Below are 22,495 nucleotides of genomic sequence, written 5' to 3'. Positions count from 1 at the left end.
GCTGTCATTCACACACTTTCTCAGTTTATCAAAGTCAGCTTTTTTGTAGTTATACCGTCTTTCTTTCTTTACTTCAATTTTTGTGCTACACACAAAGTTAAAAGCTAAAACATGATGATGACTTTTGCCAAGGGGAGCGTTATGAGTCAAATTTTTCACCATGCTCTCTTCAGATGATAAAACTAGGTCTATGAGTGTTGGTTTCTGATCCCCTCGAAAATGCGTTGGCGACTTAACATGCTGATAGAGGAAAGAGTCTCTATAGAACTCTAAGAATTCTAATGCTTTGTTGCCTGAGGTTGTCTCATTTACCCAATCAACGTCTGGTTGATTAAAGTCACCAGTGATTAATACATATGCCCTATCCTTAGTAAGGTCCAGCATAGTCTGATACAACTTATTGGTGTTCTCTGGGGAACTAGTTGGAGACCTATACGCACATCCAGCTAGTAATTTTTCACCATCCCTCACTTTCACTTCGATCCAAACACTCTCATTAGCTAGCTTTTGGTCAGGTGCCAGGGTGATTTCTTGTGCACCTATCTCCTCTTTCACATAAATGATGATACCCCTGTGGCCGTTAATTTGGTTGTCAGAACAATTAGAAAATGAACAATAACCATCCATGTCAACTTCAGCTTTCTGTACAGCCCACTTAAAATGTTTTGGTAAAACTTCTGATACAAAGAAAATATCTGGCTGCTCATGTAAAAGATAATGAGACAACTCTAAACGCTTGTTTAACAAAGTATCTACATTTGTACACATGCATTTTAGCATTGATTTTGGACGTCCTATTCCATCCTGTCCTTGCCCGGGTTGAGGATAACCGCTGTTGGTGTATCCCTGAAGGCGTTTACTATTCTCATATGTCTTATGACCCATCTGGCCTTCTCCCCGTTTCTGTCTGATTCGGCTTGGTTCTGTTGTTTTAGCTTGACAAGAGCTCGCGATTCTTCTCTTTGTAAAGGGTACGATCACGTCCAATACTAATTTGTTTAAACTCAGGCTTTTATCCAAGGTTCTTCGCTGCTTTTAGGATTTGTGATACTTGATCACTGTTAATTAATATGATCTTCATAGGTCTATTATCGTCATTCTTTTTTCCTAATCTGACAATCTTCCTGTACTCAACTCCTGTCTCAATCTCTAGACCCTGTCTACAAAGCTTCTGAAAATATTTGGCATCCGCCTCCTTGCGAGCTTCAGGATCATCACATTTGTGAACCGGAACATTGAACACGTGCTTCACGTTCAGCCATCTCTTTGACACCGTCAGATGCTAAATTTGCAGTGGCTTCACCAATCTTTGTTTCAACTTCATTTTGCGTGCTTGATAGCTTGCCTATTTTCTCCTCCAGTGACTTCATATTATTTTCCAACTTTTTGAGATCCACTATTGAAGCTTAGTGTGTGAGTTCAGATTCAATATTTGAAATTCTAGCTTCTACAGCTCCAAGAAATTCACTGCACTTATCCTCAATGGCTTTATCTGTTTTTACTGAGAGCAGCGCTGGTTGCACACAATATTCACAGAACCATCGAAGGTCTGGCCTTGCAATGGCACAGTACGTCTCGGGCGACATGTTCAGACAACCAGTACATGCCCAGCCATCACATCTATCACACTGCAAAAGGTTATCTGATTGCTCTGTAAATTTTTTATCGCACAGGATACATATATGAAAATCAGTCTACATTTGTTGCAAGCGCCATGAAACACTTAAAAACAAATACACGTTCTCTCTCATGAACTAATCATTGGTTTTTAGGAAAATTAATGGCAAATTTTGCTGTTTTTAGCTTGCAAAATTTGGGATTTTTTTTCTCTCAAAAAACTGCGATGTCAGCACAACTCTTGACATGTGAACAGCTGCATTGACATGATGAAGAAACACGCCCCGTTAAATCAAAGCCGGTCATTATTATTATTATTTATTTTTTTTGTATCGCAGATCTGTCTTTAAGAACGAATATGGAATAATTTCCGTTGTTTGACCAGGTGGGACAGGAAGTTTAGTATAATCAGGGGTGAGAATGACTGGTCACAAAAAAGGAGGACATTTTTCAGCGCATAGAACGAGACCCATCCATGCGACCGTAACCTATAAATTTGAATTTCATTAAAATTTACTGAGATGCAATCCGAAAAATAAAATTGAAAAAGGCGGAATTGTGATGGTGATGGGCGGAGATAAACCACCATTTAGGCGAAAGATTCTTAGCCCTGTATAATGCCAGGTGTGTCGAAAAAACCCGATGTACATCACTTTCTTCTGTTTTCTGCGAGCCTTCTGCATGTCAGATCTCTCATCTTCAACTTCCCTAACCCACCTTCCAACAGTGTAAATTGAAAAAGCATTGTGCTTCAAAGCTTTACAAAGGTCTCCGTATATTTCGACAGCAGACTTGTCGAGAAGAGTTGAAAATTTGATGATAATCCGTACCCGAACATCGTAGCGTAAGAAGGTTGCATCAATGTTTTGCTCTGCAATTTTCTTTTTGATTATGCTCCGACAAGGAACAAAAGTTAAACTTGCCACGTCACAGCTCTATGACACAACCATTATACTCGAAATTTGGCACCGATATTTCTTACATTATATCGTCATATTGTCTCAAATTATCGCAGTTCTATGTTGCTCATTAGTGAAGTTATAGAAGAGGAAAACTTAATTATGCAACACAACTCGTAAGGATAACCAGGAAAAAAGCTGAGCAATCTCAATCCAGGACAAAGACAGAGAGCAACATGTTTTGATTTTCTTTTTTGGAGGGTTTACAGTGCTTGCGGCACTAGATAATGAAGGAAGATATGTAGATCTGAAGTTAAAAACACCAAAAAGGCACTATACATTTGACCGTCTCCTAGCTAGGGATCAGCAAAGAAATTGAGTGATCTAAATTCAGAACAAAGACAGAAGGCAACATGGAAAGGGTAAACAGATATAGGGGATAAAAGACTCCATAAAAGACAAAGCCGTTGACTTCTATGCTCACCATGGGAGATCAGAAGACCCATCCAGTCTGAAGGCTAAATTACATAGATAACAGTAGGGCTCAACCAAATGTAATGCCTAACCTCAAACTGCTTTGTAAATGTTTTACGGCGGTTGCTTCATATTTAGGTCATATCAATGCAAGTAAAAAGAAAGAAAATAAAATGATAGAATTACAAGCAAAAATCAAGACAAAGAGGAATTGTTCAAATAGAGGACAGAAATATATTCCAAGAGCACACTATCAGTGCACTTTGAGATAGTATCACTCAAAAGTCTCATCCAAACACCGACACGGGATGCCTCTTAGTGGAAGACACTCATCATGTTTACAAGATATGTTCAAAACAATCAATATAACTATCAGTACATAACAGAGAGATGATTTACAAGGAAATAAATCATCTCCACAAACTACCGCCATGCATTTGACTGTTTCTCTCTCAAGGGCTCCAAGGAAAAAATCCAAGTAATCCCATTACAAGACAAAGACAGAAAGCAACTCAGAAAACAGATATTGGGGGATAGAAGACATATGATAAATTCCCTTTATTTATCCCCAAAAGGAAATTTGTCTTTAGGGTCTATTCCAAGGGAAGACTGGAATAACTCCGGCGTCAGCCGCAGTACAGTGCCGCAAAGAAAGCTAGGGCGAGGTGACTTGCTCAAGGCCACACAACAAGGTGGGTAGTCGAACTCGGTTGAGCCACATTGCCCCGCAGACCTCCTACCCACCATGGGAAGTAAAAAAAAAAAACAAACCTCCCAGACCTCAAACTGGCCTTGTATCAGATGAAACAGATGCTGAGTAATGAATTTAAATTTTAAATAATCAGAAACTTGAAATTCTAGCAAATTAGGAAATTTAATTGTTTTCTTTCCCCATATGATGTACAAACTCAACCCAAATCTTATATTTTTGGCTTTAAATTCAATATCCAGCATTTACATCACTGGAACATGATACCCGAACGATGGGTGAAAAATAAGAAAAAAAATTACTAGGAAAAGGAAACAAGACTTCCAAGCTTCAGTAGCAAAACATGTTTTAATAGAAATGTAAAAATGATAAATATAACCAAAATGGATAATTGCTATGAAACTAATATAAAGCTCAACTCTCATCCAAGTTAACAATACACTAAACAGAGATTCGAACCTATCATTGACTTTCGAACAGCAAAGATATTTTTCAAGCTCTCTTGAAAGACAAACATCACTAAAAATTTGTGTTGCAAGGAAATCAATCGGTAATATGACCTTGCAAGATAATTTTTGTTCGGGAGAAAAAATTCTTGGTAATAGGCAAGCCATAAACACTACCATCTTTTCTTTGAGAAAAAGAAGTATAACTGTTCTCCAGGTATGAGACTGAATACTAGCAACATTTATTTTTCAGAAAACTAGTAAATTCAAACGGAATGGAATTAATCTCCCTATTTTCTTTCTGACATTATAAAATATCACAAAATTTCGAGAAAAAGTTTTGAACACCACAAAGGAAAAATTTGTTACAAAACACTGACACACTAAAAGAGCGCACGCATAACACACAATGAAATATGTTGACACTAATGATGTAGCGTACTAGTCTCCCTTAAGTGAAGACATTCCAGCCCTCATGATCTCATCGACCAGTAATAGGTTGGTGGCAATCACAGTGCTGAAAAATAGAGGAAAGTGGGAAGTTAAAATAAGAAAACAAATTAAATGCAAACTAATCTTTGAACTATAATTCAAACATGAAACAAACAAAAATATTGTCAAATTTAAGTTACACATTAATAGTTATAATAACATCAATAAAATAAATTAGCAAAGCTGACCTGGTAGGCTAAATCCATAAAGAAGTCCTTAGATACTAACTAAATAAATTATTAATTCCTAAACTCACCAGGAGTGTAAGAGTTGGCGTTTGACATTGAAATTGTCAAAAATACCTTCATTCATTGGAACAAGAGCTTCACCTGAAATGGAAAGACGATGACATTGAGAAATGTGACCTAATTCGTTGATCGTAAAACTATTTCTGAGTCTTAACATCAAAAACACTCAAAATTAATTCGATATCACCATACTTTAGCTTGCCATTCTTAAGATTGATTAAGAAAAAGGTATAAATAAATTGATAAAGATATGAAAATAGAAAATCTCTATTTCAAAGCCATATAAGTAGAATTTTCTGTTATTTCTTAAGTTTTTACTTGGCCTCAGACACTAAGAGTCAAAGGGTAATGGAAAAAAAAAAACAAACAATGTGATAGAGAACAAAGTTGATCGGGAAGCCAACTATCAATCATCTTTAGTCTGGAACTAAATAAAAGTTCCATTTACAAACACCAGACTCCCACCAAAAGGGACATGTAGAAAAATGCCGCCAAACAGTGCACATTTGTGTTTATATTTTGTTGCTAACATACATCATTATGTTTGGTTCAACAGTCCTCGCTAGCAATTTACTCCTAGTGCACCTTCCCTTGCATGTCATTTGTAACTGTAAACCAACACTTCCCAGTCCTGCACCACACTTGTAAGTGTATTCCTACCAGATTTTCCATTCTCATCTCTGTCATGGTAATTGTTTACTCCCTCCATGGAATATAATTAAATACAGGAGGAATTAAACAAATTCCTAGGGTGAAATAATTAATAGGGAAGATATGGTAATTATTTATATCAAAAAATTAATCTCTCCAAAAAAACAAAAAAGGCATAAATGCATCAACCTGTTCCATCCTCATCAAGATTTCAGGCAAAACCCAGGTCAAATAAAAATGGTCTTTTTTCCCTAGAGCAAGGACATAATGTTACATGGAAGGGACAAATAAAAAAGATACAAGGATGGATGTGATGCAAATCCCACTGGCCTGGCCCAGGCAGTTGACATTCTCTTCCAACTTAATACTGCTTCAGGGAGATGTCACATTTACTCAATATGTTGCTCACACAAAACCTCTTAAGCCTTCAAAAGGCCGTTTAAGACACTGAAATCGAATGAGACGGATATAAAAAAAACAAACCATTAAGTACCCACCTGTCTTGATGTCTAAACCAACTGCATTGTCTGGTCCCATATATTCTTGCTGTAGTTTGACAATAGCTTCTTGTGGGTCCAAACCTGAATTTTGAGCCAACACCTTCACAATGATCAAAAGGGCTTCAGCAAAGGCCTGGACACCTGCAATGAGTGCATAACTCAACTGTTGACTGATAAACAGTACACCCTTTTACTCCTAAGCTAACGATTTTTTTTTTATCTATACATGTTACAGACAAAAATTTCCACCCTTTATTAATTTTTGACAACTACTTCAATAATAGTAATAACAATAATACAGTCCAAGCTGGTATTGGGGACGCTGCTTCATTGGGACAATACCTTGGGAATGGATTTTTTAAAAAATAAAAAGTCATACCCATTCCAATTCCCTGCCGCTTAATTGGGACGAACTTTGACAATCGTTATCCCTATAAAAGAGCTTTTTCGTTGTCTCCAATTTAAAACAACGTTTCATAAAATGCAAACTAGTCTAACGGGACGGTCAACCGGATTTATGGTCGTACTTTTCATCACAGAGGTGCGAACAATAGACTTTACCTGTATCCCCTGTTACTGTCTTTCGTGACAGCAATCAGGTGTGTGGTCAAACTGTGTGTTATAGTCATCACAGAGATGTGAACAATAGAATTTACACGAATCCTTGGCAGTGTCATCGACTGCCATTGTTACGCACATGGTCAGGGGTCAACTGACAAATGGTGCGACGGGTAATGAGTGATAGCTTTGTTTGTTCAAGGCTGTCACCCCCAAATGGTTTGTTTGTTCAATGAGATGTATGGCATATTCGTAATAGTTTTGCAAAGTTAGATTTTGTCTCTTATCGCTAGATCAAATTAGCAGTCAAGTGGCCGCTGAAGTAACCCAAATTAGACGTTAAACAAGTCTCCTGATTACTCTGTGGATTACGATACATCTGACAAAATACAAAATTTCATGCCTGCTGCTTAATTGGTACAATTTGCCGGGAACCGAGGCGTCCCAATAAACAACCTTGGACTATATAATAACTCCAGGTTTACTGGTGGATACAGTCGAGATGGTAATCTGGGAGGCAGAAAGTTTTTTGAGACAGCCTGCTGAGAAAAGGATAGGTGGGAACTTAAGTCCTACTTACATAACGCAATACCAGATGTAAAGGTACAATAAATAAAAAAGGTACACAACTTATACTAAAAATCAACCTACCAAGCCTTGCCCTTCCTTTAACAGAGTCCTTATACTTCATAAGTTCCTGGTATGCAGCTATTTCAAAAGCACCAGCTCCTGGCAAGACACAGTCTGTAAATTACAGAAAAACAATTAGGAGCCACCCAATAGGATGAACAATGTTGCCCACTTAATCAAAATTAAAGACACGACTGCAAGAATCAATTTTAATCTTGAAAAAATATGCAATTCAATTGTAATCCATAGTAAAATTACAAGGCCTGATTTAACAATTAAGGAATCAATCAATTTAAATAACACTGAATATTCTTTTAAAATAATTTTTTTTTGTGATTTGAATGTAAACTTACTGTCATCAATAGCATTCTTAACTGCTCTTAGACCATCCCTTACAGCATCCTTGATCTGAGTGATTGTGTGGCTGTTTGGTCCTTTAATGACAAGTGTCACAGAATGGGGCTCCTTACAATCCTCGATGAAAGTAAACTTGTCCTCGCCCTAGCGGATAAGAAAATCATTTAGACAATACAACACCACAGACTTTCGATTTACTGTTCATAGTCTGCTGCACATTATGATTCTAAGCGCAAGTAAAGGTATTGATATATATGTAAAACGGCCATTAAAATGATCTTAAACTGGAGTGATCGAAGTAAACGATGACAATGAAATTAAAGTCTGAGAAAGACAAATGGCATGTATGGCAGTAATGATAAATGGAAAGTTTAATGAAATTATGTTTCTTATTTTGAACATTTTAAAAATCAAACGTAACTTGGCCATTCAAGGTACAAATGTAAATAACAACTTAAATTAAAGTGACGAAAACCAAACTTACAAGAACTTGTTCATAGGCATGGCCAGCATATCCAAGGTACTCTGGTACCAAGTCATCCACAGAATTTACAGCCATTCCACCACAAGCCAGTACAATTCTATGAGAGGACAAGAAAGCAATATGTGGAAAATAAGAGATCGTCAGTTCAGTTAGTAAAAGAAAAAATGTGATAATATTTCTAAAAAACAAACAAAAAACTGAAGACAAGAACGAGCAAGAAAAAAAAAAATAGAAAGAAAGGAAGAGAGAAAATATTAATGCTGTCTTAGAATATGTCATTCTAAATATGGAAACTAATATATGGCAGTGACTCAGATCACACCATTCAGTCACTTTTCTTTCAGACTGGGGCGGTAATCTGTATAATCATCGTCGACACACTAATCATATCTAAGTAAAATAGATAGAATAAAGAAAAATAATAATTTTCCTATTACTGGCTCAGAGAACACCATTCAGCCATTTATCATTGGACAGGTAAATGTGTCATACTTGGAAAAGAAAAGAAAAAGAAAGAAAACATTTAAAACAAAAAAAAAAAAAAACAAAAAAAAAATGTATAAACTGACTCTCAGAGGACACCATTCAGTCATTATAATTTCAGACTGGGGCGGTAAGATAATCATCATTGGACAGGTAAATGCATCATAATTAAAAAAAAAAGACCAAAAAAAAAAAAAAAAAAAAAAGAAAGAAAGAAAGAAAACAAATCAAATTAATACTGACTCTCAGAGGACACCATTCAGTCAATTTAATTTCAGACTGGGGCGGTAAGATATTCATCATTGGGCAGGTAAATAGACCATAATTAAAAATAATAAAGACAGAAAAATGAAAACAAGTAAATCAAATTAATAAGTTATAAACTGACTCTCAGAGAACACAATTCAGTCATTTTCAATTCAGACTGGGGCGGTAAAGATAATCATCATGGACAGGTAAATGGTATATATGGGTTTATTGAAAAATAGGCGTTTGAAATCTTGGGGAAATCCTGGAACATGATTTTTCTATGAAAATGCAAGCAGAGAGCCTCTGTAAAACTCTTACAAATAATCTTAAGAAAACATCCACCATTAGAAATTTCCTTACTAAAGATGCAACATTGAAACTCGTCATAACTCTTTTGTTTTATCACGTCTAGACTAATGCAATGGTCTTTTATCTCAAATAAGCCATGATAAAATCTTGTGCCTGCAGGTCTTACAGAATAATGCAGCTAAATTAGTGACAAGACAAAAGAGAATGGCACACTATGTATGAGCTGCACTGGTTGCCTGTCAAAGAAAGAATCATTTTAAGATTGCTCTGTTTTGTTTTAAAAGACTAAACGATGAAGCACCTAACTACATTAAAAACATGTAAGAAACATATGCACCAAATAGGAATTTACGATCCTCGGCTGGCAAAATGACTCTTAGAAATAATTATAATTATAAATATTATGGCGGCCTTTCCTTTACCAACACTTGGCCCCTTGTGTGGAATGATCTGCCCACATGGGTAAGAAAACTGAAACCTATTGATAGTTTTAAATCATTGTTAAAAGCACTAGCTTTTTACTGTTACCAGAGCTGCCAACCCCATCTGATGAGAATGTGTACAATAGGACCTCAAAATGGGGGAGATTTCATAAAAATGGGTACAATCCTGAAATCGACGGAAACTAACCATTGTGAAAGTAAGAGGAAGGTATACTTTCATAAAGTCACACCACACAAGCTCAATTGCAGCAAAAATGATGTTCCCAAGACTATAATCCAATCCTTTAAGAATTCTACCTCCCAGCATGAAGATCATAATTGGTCAAAAAATATATGAATATCCACTTGGTCACCAAGGTTTCTCAATAGGCTAGTAATAATATGAATAACAGCATAACACAAAATCCATACATTGAAAATGGGTACAATCTTGGGGAAATGCGTACAAGCGCTGAAAATGCGTACAATTCCGCAATTTTTGCGGTAGGTTGGCAGCTCTGTGTTACATTTTCATGATGTTGATAAGATATTAAATACACTGCTGCTCTTGATATCATTGTGGTATACGCTTTATATATATATGTAACTTCTATAGACTTTTTTGTAACATGCATTGAGCATCACACAATGATGAAAATGTGTGATATAAATGACATGTATTATTATTATTATTAGAAAACGAAAGAAAAAAAAAGAAAAAAATATAAACTGAATCTCAGAGAACAACATTCAGTTCATACTTTGGACAGGTAAATATGTTAAACTTGGGAAAAGACAAAGAAAAAAGAAAATATAAAATATCAATCCATAAACTGACTCAGTCAACACCATTCAGTCATTTTAATTTCAGACTGGGGCGGTAAGACATTCATCATTGACAGGTAATTATATCATAATTAAATTTTATTTTAAAAAAAAGTAAAATAATAATCTACAAACAGTCTCAGAGGACACCATTCAGTCATTTTTATTTCAGACTGGGGCGGTAAGACATTCATCATTGACAGGTAAATATATCTTTAAAAAAAAAAAAAAATTTAAATTGAAAATAAAATGGATAAGCAATCTTCATAATATTCCACAGGTTTAATTACATTATTTTTGCAGTGTCACCGCAAAGAACATACTTACCCAAATATACATTTTAAAAAATAAATCCATATTCTCATCTTTTAAATGTGTGTTGATAATATGAGAGTCATTAAAAAAATAAAAGGAAATTTTAAAAAAATGATATATATTGTATGCTATGTATATTGTGCGCCTAGAACAAATTGCATGGGGTGGGCGCTATATAAATAAATTACATTATCATTCTTTGAGATAGTCAACCTAATCAAAGCAATGTACAGCAACTACCAATGCCAAGTGATCTGTGGTAACAATTTAACAGACAGCTTTAATGTAACAACTGGTGTAAAACAAGGCTGCATACTCTCCCCGCTTCTGTTTATCCTGGCTCTAGACTGGCTCATGAAAAATACAATTGATGGTAAGAAGAGAGGCATTCGCTGGACACTGACATCTTTTCTGGAAGATATAGACTACGCAGATGATATCGCGTTAGTTTCCAGTACACACAGAGACGCCTCAGAGAAACTAAACGTACTACACAAGAACGCCTCGAAATGGACTGAAAATAAATTTCGATAAGACTGTGTACATTAGGGTGAATCCAAAACATGACAGTGAAATTAGGATAGATGAACATATAATTGAAGAGGTAACAGAGTTCTCCTACCTCGGATCCAAAATAACAGACGACGGAAATGCAGAACACGATATCAAGCACAGAATTCAAAAGGCAAACCAGGCTTTCGGCATGCTGAAAAACTTTTGGAAATCAAAGCAAATAATGAGAAAGACAAAGCTGAAAATATACAAGAGCAATGTTTTAAGTGTACTGCTTTATGGAAGTGAAAGCTGGAAAATGACATCCTCCTTAATACAGAAACTAGAAGCCTTTCAGAACAAGTGTTTAAAAAGAATTTTTAATTTATCTTGGCCTACAAAAATAAGAACAGTGGATCTATTAAAGAAAGCTGACTGCACTAGCATTGATAGCCAAATAAAAAGAAGAAGATGGCGTTGGCTGGGTCATGTGGCCAGAATGGAAAAAGGGTCACTTCCCAAGACAGCCTTGTACTGGACAGCAGATGGGAAGAGAAAGCGGGGAAGACCCAAAGAAACCTGGCGAAGGACGATGGAGAAAGAATTAAAGGAAGCAGGCCTGTCCTGGAATACAGCCACCGCAAAAGCAGCCGATCGCAAAAAATGGAGATGTCTGGTGGATGCCCTATGTGCCTCAAGGCCCGAAGAGGATTAAGTAAGTAAGTAAGTATCATTCTTTGAATAAAAAAAATAAAAAAAGAGAGTGGGAGATAGACAGACAGAGAGAGAGAGAGATAGAGAGAGAGAGAGAGAGAGAGAGATTTTTTTTTGTTTGTTTATTGCTTTAGGTCTCTTCCAACACAATTGAGGTTATATGAGAGACCGCTGAAACAAAAAAACAAGCAATCTAACAAAAATAGTACAAATGTAAATCAAAATCATAACCTAAAGATATCATAAGCTAAATTATAAATAACCAAGAACAAACAGGCAGAAGATTTACAGAAAAAAAAATATCCCCTGTCAAAAATACAATCTCAAACCAAAAAAGCAGGAAAGGCTAGTAAAGAGAAGAAGAAACGACATCACTATCGGATCGTACACCCATGCGAACATCATAGGTATATGATTCAAGGGTGACGCTCCCATCCAACCACCCGCGAGAGAGAGAGAGAGAGAAGGAAATAAAGAACGCTAAGACGTAGGATAATTCCAAAAATAAAATCCCAACCCACCTTTCCATATTTCTACGTTTGGCTCTCCTTAAAGCAACAATTCCCTCTTTAGCAAGCATGTCCAGAGACATAGGATCAATACCCTGAAACAAAATTAAACATGAAGATCAGTAAAATGAAAGTATATTAGTCCAATGGCAATACAATAAGTCAAATCTTTCTTTAAACCCCCCCCCCCCCCCCCCCCAAAAAACAGCTTATCACAAGACCAACATCCAACGATGGGAATGAATACACAGTCATACCTGCCTTAATGACCACCTCTACATAACGACCAGCTCTGCTGACACTCTTGAGTCTTTCTCTATATAACGGAAACCCCCCTGACGCGACCAAGACCATCCAAAGGTGTGATCTGAACGGGCAAGAATACCTGGCTATAACGACCACTCGAACTGAAGACCACTTATTTGAACTATGCTGTCACTGGTCACCGTCAAATGCTTAGAGTGAATTATTATTCAAACCGACAATGGCCAAATATTCATGGGTGAAGTAGGCAAGACGACTCATTAAGTAAAATCCAATCGCAGTGAAGGAAATGACTAGGCTTGAGTCTCACCGGTTGTTTTCAGCTTTCATTTTTATCAAAAAAAAAAAAAAAAAAAAGGTTGTAGAAATTGTGATTTAGATCATATTTAATTTGCAAGTGGAAATCATTGGCATTGCACTTCGATAAAAATCAGACAAAAATTACTGAAAAATGGCTTTGAAGGCGACTGTTGTAAACATTAAAAAATATAGAATGTGAGGAATTTGAAGTCACCTTTTTGAGATCAGCTTGAAAGAAAAAAAAGAACATTGGTCTTTATTTCAGAAAAATCTGTTGAAAACCAGCTGTTTTACGGGAAAATTTGATTCTAAAAGTTGCTTTTGTTTATTTTAGCTATTTTTAAAGAAACTTTTATTTATTGGCCGAAATTTCTTGATATCAATATCATTGTTTATAACTCAATCAATGAGACAAGATCGGTGATATGAATTGTTTGTTTCAAATGTAACTGGAACCTAAATTGGCCCTTTTACCCATCAGCTGATGGTTGGCTAATGAACTCATCAAGGTGGTGACTGTGATGCTACCACGAGAAGACCATTGTCAAAAATTTCAACGGTGACTCAAGGCAAAGTTGACAGCTGACTTTTTAAAATTTAAAGTTAGAGTGCAGGGCAAGAATCATTTGCTCTCATTAAAAGATGGTCACTGTGAAGAGATGAGTCCTTGAAATATTGACCAAAGTCAAAGCTGTTGTTGATGAAGCAAACAATTGATAACTATACTTGGAGGGAGGAGAAGGAAGAGGTGGGGGAAGGAAGAGAGTGAGAGAGAGCAAAACATACATAGGCTAAAACAGCAATTTCTGTTGTGACCCGTGGGTGACTGACTATAAAAGTTTGATATTGCCTGTATAAACAAATGTCTGGAAGACAGTTCATCACATAGACATACCTTCTGGTTGATGACAAGGAAATTTTTATCTGTTCCATCGCACACTTTCTTCTTCAATTCAATTATCTTCTTCACTCTTTCATTAATAAACTCCCGCTCTGCAGTCACCAGCTTCTCTCTCTCTGCTGCGCTCTTGTAGAAAAAGCCAGAGTTTACCTCCCTAAAGAAGAGAATAATATAGTCTATAACAAAACTATACACCTGATAAATCAAAAGAATTCAGAATCATTAAAAAAAAAAAAAAAACTAAAGAAAAATAACTGAGCTTTCATATAGTGTAATATCCACTAAACATGCTCAAAGAGCTTTAAAAGGGGTCTCTGGCCAACAGCAACACTTAACATGTAGGACAGGGCATGACACAATTAACAGCCAGGTACTCATTTTACACCTCAGTACGGTGAGAGAATGTGAGTGAAGAGCCTTTTCCAAGGACTCAACAATGCGCTGAGTGAGTGTCATATCACAAGACTTTCTGATTTGAAAGCAAGTGTCATACCACAATACAACATAGCCACACATCATTCACTACCTAAAATATATCTACTACATTAGACTGAAAATATATCAACTAAAATATAGAAAAACAAACCGAGATCTTTCAATACCAAAAATATATCTACTACATTGACTGAAAATATTAACTAATAGAAAAACAAGTTGAGACCTCTTATTCATGAAACTTACGTTTTCTCATACTCTAGGGACACATTACAAGTAAGAATATGGACATTTTCAATATTCTTTTTCATGTCTGGGTGACGAGCACCGTGGTCAAGCACCATGCCCTTCACGAGTCTGAAACAAATAAGTTCATAAAAATGAGATAATAATTGGAAATGGGGATGTGTGTGAAAAAATGTTTGTAGTTAAAAATAAAATAAGGGAACATAGCATTTATTTTAATGATTATAAATATGCCACGCACAGCCTGAGAATGGGTTGGCAAAAATTGTTTTCAATTAGCTTTGAAAAAACGAAATACCATCATAAAATGACAACAGGAGAAATCTTAAGATTAGATTGGAGCAAAATTCAAAATTTTAAGGATTACTTTCGCCAGCAAGAAAAGATTTGAAATCTAAAAATTCATGGGAATATTTGTTATTGCTGCTAATATTGATCATGACACGTCCTTTGAAGTTGATAAAAGTACTTAGTATGTCCTATATAAACTGATCAACTTTGAACTCAATATATAAATTACCATTTGTCACCAAACCTAAAAACAATTTGCAGTCTTAAGGTGGTCAAAGCTTACACCTTATTCTTTGGAATTTATCTCTATGGTACAATACACAGAATTTGAAATACAAATCCCAGAAAACTTTTTAAAAAAATTGGACTTGCACTCTTTTCAGCATTTTCAAAAAGTACAAGTACTCCTACAAATGTTTAATTCTTACCATCACCTAAATCACCTTTCATGTTAGTGCACAATGATAATCGCTGTATCATTTTATGTATGTGCTTACACAAATAAAAAAAGTACTCATTCAGAGCCATTATGCACATGGCGCCAGCATATCCCGGTTTCAATAGCATGAAATAGACAGGAGTAATTGCTTGCTACCTATGGATAGGACACTAGTTTATCGCAAAGTACTTTTCCCTATATCTAACAGCCCTAGTGTGGTTTTGTATACAGTTAACTAACTGTGGAGAAAATTTGTACATCACACAAGGAAAAAGAAAGACAGACAAACAGATTTCCCCACAAAATCAGTATGAAGTAGTACTGCAACTACTTGCAGGTTTTACATGATGTTAAGACATCAGCCTTGTTGTGCTTGCCAAGTTGAAAATAGCAAGCTTTGTTACACAACACACACTATTTTCAAAAAATTTGAGAATAAGACGGACATGTAATATGTAATAATAATAACAACAACAACTTTATTAATACTTAAGAAGGAGAAGTTAGACTCAAAGCTAAGGACAATGTAATTCTCCTCTGACAGTCCATAAAGAGACACTAATACTCTCTAACTGAACAAAAGAACAAATAATAAGATATTGCTGATATGTAATTATTGTGGTAGTTAAACCCAAAACAAGTAAACTTGCACATACATGGTAACTTGTATATGTTACTCATAATATATAGTAAGGATATCACTTCCCAAGAAAAAAAAAAATCAATCAAATTTCACACATACACGCTGTCCATGTCAGTCTTATGTCTCATTTCAATAATTTCCACCATGTGAAGATCAATAGGACCACTTGGCTTCTTGATAGACAAGACAGCGTCCACAACATGCTAATATAGAAGAAGAAAAAAAAAAACAATAAATGAGACCACCATTTGTAATACACGTCATTAAAAATGTATACAGCCTCAAAACTATAAATAAACATATAGATAAAAATCTATTAAACTAAAAAAAAACAACAAGACATACAAAATAAAAACAAAATAACCTAAAATCTATAAACCTGATCTTGATACCATTTATATATATTCCTAAGCTTCCTTGGGAACTGGTTTCATATCACTGGACACTTTATCATTCTTTTCTCATTGGAAAACAATTTTGTCAATGTAATAACGGTCCATTCTACAAGTTTTAAAGATTGAGCTGTTTGGTCAGACATAATAATGGTCCATTTTGCAAGCTATAAAGATATGGGTGAAGGGAGTAAATGAACAAATATGTGGCACTACACTCTCTTTTACTTGAAAATAAAAATGATCAAATCTATAACAAATAAAAAGAAAGTCAAACTGAACTTGGTTATTGAACTCGTGGGACATTTCATTTGACACTTCAAGCATTTCACGTATGTGCACATTCTTGCATTTTATGCTTTCTGATACCAGGCCCTCAGACAGAAACCCCCTATACATATATACACTCAGTTACCCACACTAAAACCTCATATTGCATTGGCTGTTAGCGAACTTGGTGGTATAATGATACAATCTGCACTCACCATTAAATTGGAAATATAACAAGGTTCTACAGTACATTCCTCTAAGATAAAATTATTTAAATCCACTTTTAAAAAAATAATAAAAAAGAGGGGACGAAAGTTCCAGATTTTTTTTGCTTTAAATCACATACCTCTGTCAGAAGATCAGCCAATTCTTGGTATACTTTGGTTCTCAAAGATGTCCTCGATACCTGGATCAAGGCATCCCTGTCAATTTCCCGTTTGATTTTCACATCATTCAAAACCTCCAGAGCTTTGTTTCTTGCAAGCTCAAATCCTTCCGTAATGAGACGAGGGTGTAGGCCCTGTCAACACACACAAAAAAACAAAAACAAATGAATAACAAAAATAGGAATATTTTATTACCATCATTTTTTATCTAAACTTTTCTATATGAGATCAATTTGTTGTCCCTTATATTTATAATTTATATGAAATATAACTAACTATGAAATATAACTAACTACAGCCAGTAAAATGCCCCCCATATTGAAAGAATATATGCTCTTTAGATTTGTCAATTTTGAACGCACAGAAAATAAGGATGATAAAGAAAGAATCAAATTAATATACTGATGAAAAATGCACTATGATTAAATAAAGCTGTTATTGTAATGAACATAATTTGATCCACATGTCAACATTCGCAGCAGATTTTAATTCCTTCTAATTTTTTTTTTAATTGAATGGGAAAATACCAACTATGATTTAATCTGTGTTCTGACCATGACCAATAATCTAAAGCTTCTCTACAACTACAATAATATATCAAATTTTACCTCAGCAATGTATAAATCAGCTTGCTTCAGCAATTCTCCAATGATGAGAACATTTGATGTTGTACCATCACCAGTAACATCATCTTGAGCAGTTGCTACACGTGCAATAAGGGAGGCTGTTGGGTTTTGAATTTGCTAAAAAGAAGAAGAAAATCTTGGTGAAGGTTCATGGCTTGTTATAGATTATTAGTTCTCAATAGAGTGAGAGCAAATCCCTGTTCATGATCAAATGAGCTCGTTTTGAGCATATTCTAAGAACTTGACTCATACAATAATCAACAAAATCAAATTTTTGAGGGCATTGATCAAAATTGAGATGTGAATTCTAGGCATGAACTTAAATTTTTAACCTTTACATAGGAGGCATAGTGGTTCCAGTTTTATAATAAACTGATTGTCATTTTATCAAGGCAGGAGCGAAACAAAGAAATGAAGTCATTGCTTTTGATTACTTCTGCAGTTGGTGCCAAATTCAAATAAACAACGGGACAAATTATAAATTGAAAGAAACCCAGTTATTCTGTCAATAAGATAAACTATACAAACCATCTCATGCAGAAGAACATTTCCATCCTTTGTTAACTTGATGTCACCAGCTCCAGACACTAACCTGAAATATAAAATACATTCTAAATGTAATGTTTTTGTTTTTAAGGGTTTTACGGCGCTTGCAACACATTAAGGTCATATCAGCGCCAGTAAAAAGAAAGAAAATGGGATAGTAAAAAGTTATAGAATTACAATAAAGCATCCGAGAAAAGGGAAGGCAAAGGGGAATTGGTTCAAAAAAGAAACAGGTGTAGATTCCAAAAGCACTCTATCAAAGTACTTAGTTTAAGATCACTAAAAGTCTCATCCAGACACAAGCACAGGTCCCAACTAAGAGGAACACACTCAAATGTTTACCAATCATATAATATAATGTGTAAACTAAACATAATACAATGCATAACAGAGAGATGATTTACAAGGAAAAAAAATATCATCTCCCAAAACTATAACTATACATTCGACTGTTTCCCCCTCAGCCAAGGACTCTGACCAAGGTCAGGACAAAACCAAACAATCTCATTCCAAGACAAAGACAGAAAGCAATTGGAAAACAGATAAGAGGGGATAAAAGACACAGCAAGTACCTCCCTGCCCGCTATGGGAGGTAGGATTCTAAATGTAAGCTACAGCCACCAGCATAACTCATACAAGCATATATATATATATATATATATATATATATATATATATATATATATATATATATATATATATATATATATATATATATATATATATATATATATATATACAGTAGAATTACTTTAAACCGAAATTTTGGGGACCTTCTAAACCATTTCGGTTTAAAGACATTTTGGTTTAAAGCAAGTTCCCATTTTGCAATGTTTTTCAAGGGTAGTAACTATTTAAGTTAAAGGAATTTGCTCATTTAATCGTATAATAGGTTTCCCGTTAAATGGAGTTGTTGAATAAATGCCGTCTTCGTAACCATTAAATTTTTATTTTTTTTTGGTGTGTTTAAAAAATATTTTTGGGGTTTTCGTTTTCAATTCAAAATTATTGAAAGTGTTGAGTTCGGGATGCCGTGTATTTTACATATCTCTGTCTTGATCAACTTTTTTTTCATCGACTTCACATAGTATTTTGATTTTAAACTCCAACGTGTAAGCACAGTGCTTTCTTTTAGACATCTTTTAGTAAAATGCTAAGCTAAAATAAGATCGAAAGTTCTTGTGCGATAATTGATAATGAATGACGCGCAGCTACTCAGAGGTGAAGTGAAATGGAAATGAAAAGGCGTGTCAATGCTAAGCTGTCTACTACACACCCCTCTTTTGTTGAGAAGCCATTAGGTTCAAAGGCCTAGTTACATAGAACCTCACCCCCCCCCCCCCCCCCCCAACACACACACATTTAAACAAAGTCAGTTCCAAAGCATCAACACACGAGCGAGAACATCTCGCTTGCGTGATTTTACACCCCAACTCCCCATCTTTCCTCATTTTTCGCCTGCCAGTCACCCACTGTCTTCCTTTTCCAGTCTGTGCGATTGTGGTGTTGGCCAAACCCAAGTGCAGTGATTGAAGTGTTTGCCTACCCCCCCCCCCCCCCACCCATCACCCTCATCTTATACTTACGCTCTTTGTTTAATATCGCCGGGCATTATTGCGTGTGGCCACCTTCCCGAATTTTTGAACAAAAATAGAGAGAGAAAAAGGGAAGGTGCTCTCAAGTTGTTTCGGTTTAAAGAAAGCCCTGCTTAGAAGTATTTCGGTTCATCGTAAGAATTAGTACAAAGATAATGAAGAAACTAGTACAATTTATTAAATTCTTTGCGGTTTAAGGTATTTTTCAGTTTAAAGTAATTTTACTGTATATATATATATATATATATATATATATATATATATATATATATATATATATATATATATATATATATATATATATATATATATATATATATATAGACAGTCCAGATTCTACCTCACTTTTACATATTTCCTTAAAAGTCGATATAAACTGCAGCAAGACTACTATCTCCACTTTGGTGTTTTCTAATCTTTGCAATTTATGTTACAACCAGTAAATATACATTGAACCTCAATTGAATTTAAGTTCTACTTATCCAAAGAAAAAGTAAACTAATAGGATTAATATTTATCAGATAAATTTCACATCTACAATTAGGTGATTAGGCACAACTGGTAACTCTAACCAAGACAAGATGACCACACAACTTTCATTTGACAGGAAATAGAGTACAATTAAAAGCTCATAGTTTTAATTTTAGTAACTTGATAGATGAAAATAGATGTCAAATGTTTCATCTAGATAAATAAAATTAATAATTCATGGCAAGCAATTATTTAGTGTCTGCACTTGTAATGTAAGTAGCAGATACAATGTGGAATATCTCATTAAAGTTTTTTTACCTTCCAATTTAATTTTAGATTTTAGGTGATTCATGTATTTTGCTTACAATGCATAAACTATACTATGAGAACAACATAGTCATTTCATCAAAATCACAGCCTCATACACTCATACTCACAATCATGCTGCATGCTAATGCTATACTCTAAACACTAAAATGTTTGGCTGAATGTGTGTCACAGTTCTCCTATTTACCCATGTTTTTATTTTTTTTTAAAGTTTCTCTTAGGGTTTTACGATGCATGCAACTAATTAAGTTCATATCGGTCATATTGGCGCCAGTAAAAAAGAAGAAAATGGAATAGTAAAAAAGAGAATTTGAATTAGATTAGGGCTGCGGCTATTCAGACTCGATTCTCCTGCCGATATTCAAACTCAAATTCCAATGCGCATGTGCAATCATCATATTATTCAGACTTGGTCAGAAGAGAAGTCTTCCATGGCAATAAAGCTTTTGTGTCTTTTTTTAAAATTTTATTGTTATTTTAATTATTGATAATTACACCAAATTGATGCAACTGAAAATAACAGCAATGGTATAGTAATGTAAGAAGTCTAGACCTCCTTTATTTGACGAGAAAGACAAAATCATAGATCAAGTGGAAGTCCAGATAGAAACTAAAAAGAGCAAAAGTCAAAGTGACTGATCTAAAGGAAAAGCTTTTCTAACAACATAATTGATGTGCACATAAAATCAGGACGAAAACAACACACGGTGATCGTGTTAGACAGGCACCAATCCTTCAACATACTGAAGTACTGGTATGAGCTGTGACAGTGTGATATATGGACAAAACAAGCTCTTCTGAACTCTTCTATATCCACCCTCCGCCCACTAACCCCCCCCCCCCCCCAACCCGGTGTCTGCACATGCATATATTGGAGCATTGGAGTCCGAATAAACATGGGAGACTATTCAGACTCGAGTCCGAATCGCCACTTCGTTAGAGTTGTTGTGATGTAGTATATTTTTCCCCAAGCATTTGGATAAATAGAGATCGTTTTTAGCCAGACATTTTTTATGAGTAGAAATCTCATTCCAAGACAAAGACAGAAAGCATGGTGGAAACAGATATATAAGGGGATAGAAGACACAGTATCCTGCCCACTATGGGAGACCAGGAGTAGGAGCCCCACCCAGATATCTCTACTCTTGTCTTATCTCAACAATCACAAAAACAAATATACAATAAATAAAGAAGAAAAAACACGTCTCAACAACTTAAAGTTAAAGGCTATTCGGGGAGTCTGTCTAATCATAACTTTATTTTACAGAGTAATCGAGATAATAGAGTTCAGCATTATTCATTATCAGATAAATTTCACATCAACAATTAGGTGATTAGGCACTACCAGTGAAATTTATCCCTTTGCCGAACATTCGAGAGTTTGAATTAAGTTCAGGTGTATTACGAGAAATAGAGTTCAAGTTTATTTCCACAGTGTTCGGACCAGAGAGTTCAAGTTTATTTTCCTGAACGTTCGGAGAAATAGAGCCGGCCACCGGCGACCGAGAGTCGAGCCGGAGTACCTAAAAAAGACAGCAGACCTGTCACGATACTCACATTTTCATGGTTCCTTTAGGGCCAAGATTTGTTCTTAAAACATCTTGTAGCCCCTTAGCCGCAGTGATATTTACAGCAAGGGCTTGAGAAGCCCGAGCGACTTCAGCTTTAGGATTGAGAGCCTTCACAGCAGACATTTTTCTGAAGGTAAGAAACAACACATGGAACGGAATGCCAAATGACGATGGTTCTCGTACTTTCCGTTGCCATACTATTTACGTGATTCTCGACATTTAAATCTTAAAACATCTTTTGCGAGCCGGATAGTCAAAAGTAAAAAACAAAAAAAAGAAAAAAAAAGAAAGAAAAATAGAGAGTCTTTACCCAGGAAATACCTGAACATTAAAAAAGATTTTCAAGCAATTATAGATATAGCTTTAGTTAAAGCCAATCTTCTAAAAAATATTAAAGAAGACTTTGTAC

The 22,495-nt window shown here is 35.2% G+C and overlaps 2 protein-coding genes and 6 non-coding genes across 9 annotated transcripts in view; 1 reads left to right on the top strand and 7 right to left on the bottom strand.

Annotated features, from left to right (window-relative positions):
- The window catches only part of LOC144967201 (GPN-loop GTPase 1-like), a 225,629-nt gene that overhangs the window by 183,886 nt on the left and 19,248 nt on the right, over nt 1–22,495 (top strand). The gene's annotated exons all lie outside the window — the stretch shown is intronic.
- On the bottom strand, nt 4,029–22,241 carry LOC144967194 (T-complex protein 1 subunit zeta-like). Its single transcript, XM_078904126.1, has 14 exons — nt 22,073–22,241; nt 18,105–18,168; nt 17,559–17,693; nt 16,911–17,084; nt 16,002–16,105; nt 14,530–14,640; nt 13,843–14,002; nt 12,396–12,478; nt 8,066–8,162; nt 7,578–7,725; nt 7,246–7,338; nt 6,034–6,177; nt 4,894–4,966; nt 4,029–4,662 (listed from the first exon to the last, which is right to left on the bottom strand). The coding sequence occupies exons 1-14, from the start codon at nt 22,207–22,209 to the stop codon at nt 4,587–4,589; spliced, it is 1,599 nt and encodes a 532-aa protein (XP_078760252.1). The 5' UTR covers nt 22,210–22,241; the 3' UTR covers nt 4,029–4,586.
- On the bottom strand, nt 8,371–8,442 carry LOC144969766 (small nucleolar RNA SNORD31). Its single transcript, XR_013644843.1, has one exon. It is a non-coding gene; the product is annotated as a small nucleolar RNA SNORD31 (small nucleolar RNA).
- Nucleotides 8,631–8,701, bottom strand: LOC144969758 (small nucleolar RNA SNORD31). Its single transcript, XR_013644836.1, has one exon. It is a non-coding gene; the product is annotated as a small nucleolar RNA SNORD31 (small nucleolar RNA).
- On the bottom strand, nt 8,788–8,858 carry LOC144969757 (small nucleolar RNA SNORD31). The gene has a single exon (XR_013644835.1). It is a non-coding gene; the product is annotated as a small nucleolar RNA SNORD31 (small nucleolar RNA).
- On the bottom strand, nt 8,933–9,003 carry LOC144969764 (small nucleolar RNA SNORD31). Its single transcript, XR_013644842.1, has one exon. It is a non-coding gene; the product is annotated as a small nucleolar RNA SNORD31 (small nucleolar RNA).
- Nucleotides 10,361–10,431, bottom strand: LOC144969760 (small nucleolar RNA SNORD31). Its single transcript, XR_013644838.1, has one exon. It is a non-coding gene; the product is annotated as a small nucleolar RNA SNORD31 (small nucleolar RNA).
- On the bottom strand, nt 10,487–10,557 carry LOC144969761 (small nucleolar RNA SNORD31). The gene has a single exon (XR_013644839.1). It is a non-coding gene; the product is annotated as a small nucleolar RNA SNORD31 (small nucleolar RNA).

Source organism: Berghia stephanieae, chromosome 3 (assembly GCF_034508935.2).
Source record: "Berghia stephanieae isolate SIO BIC M18660-M18661 chromosome 3, UCSD_Bste_1.3, whole genome shotgun sequence".
NCBI lineage: Eukaryota > Metazoa > Mollusca > Gastropoda > Nudibranchia > Aeolidiidae > Berghia > Berghia stephanieae.
Note: the sequence above shows the minus strand (reverse complement) of the source record. Positions and strands in the feature narration are given on the sequence as shown.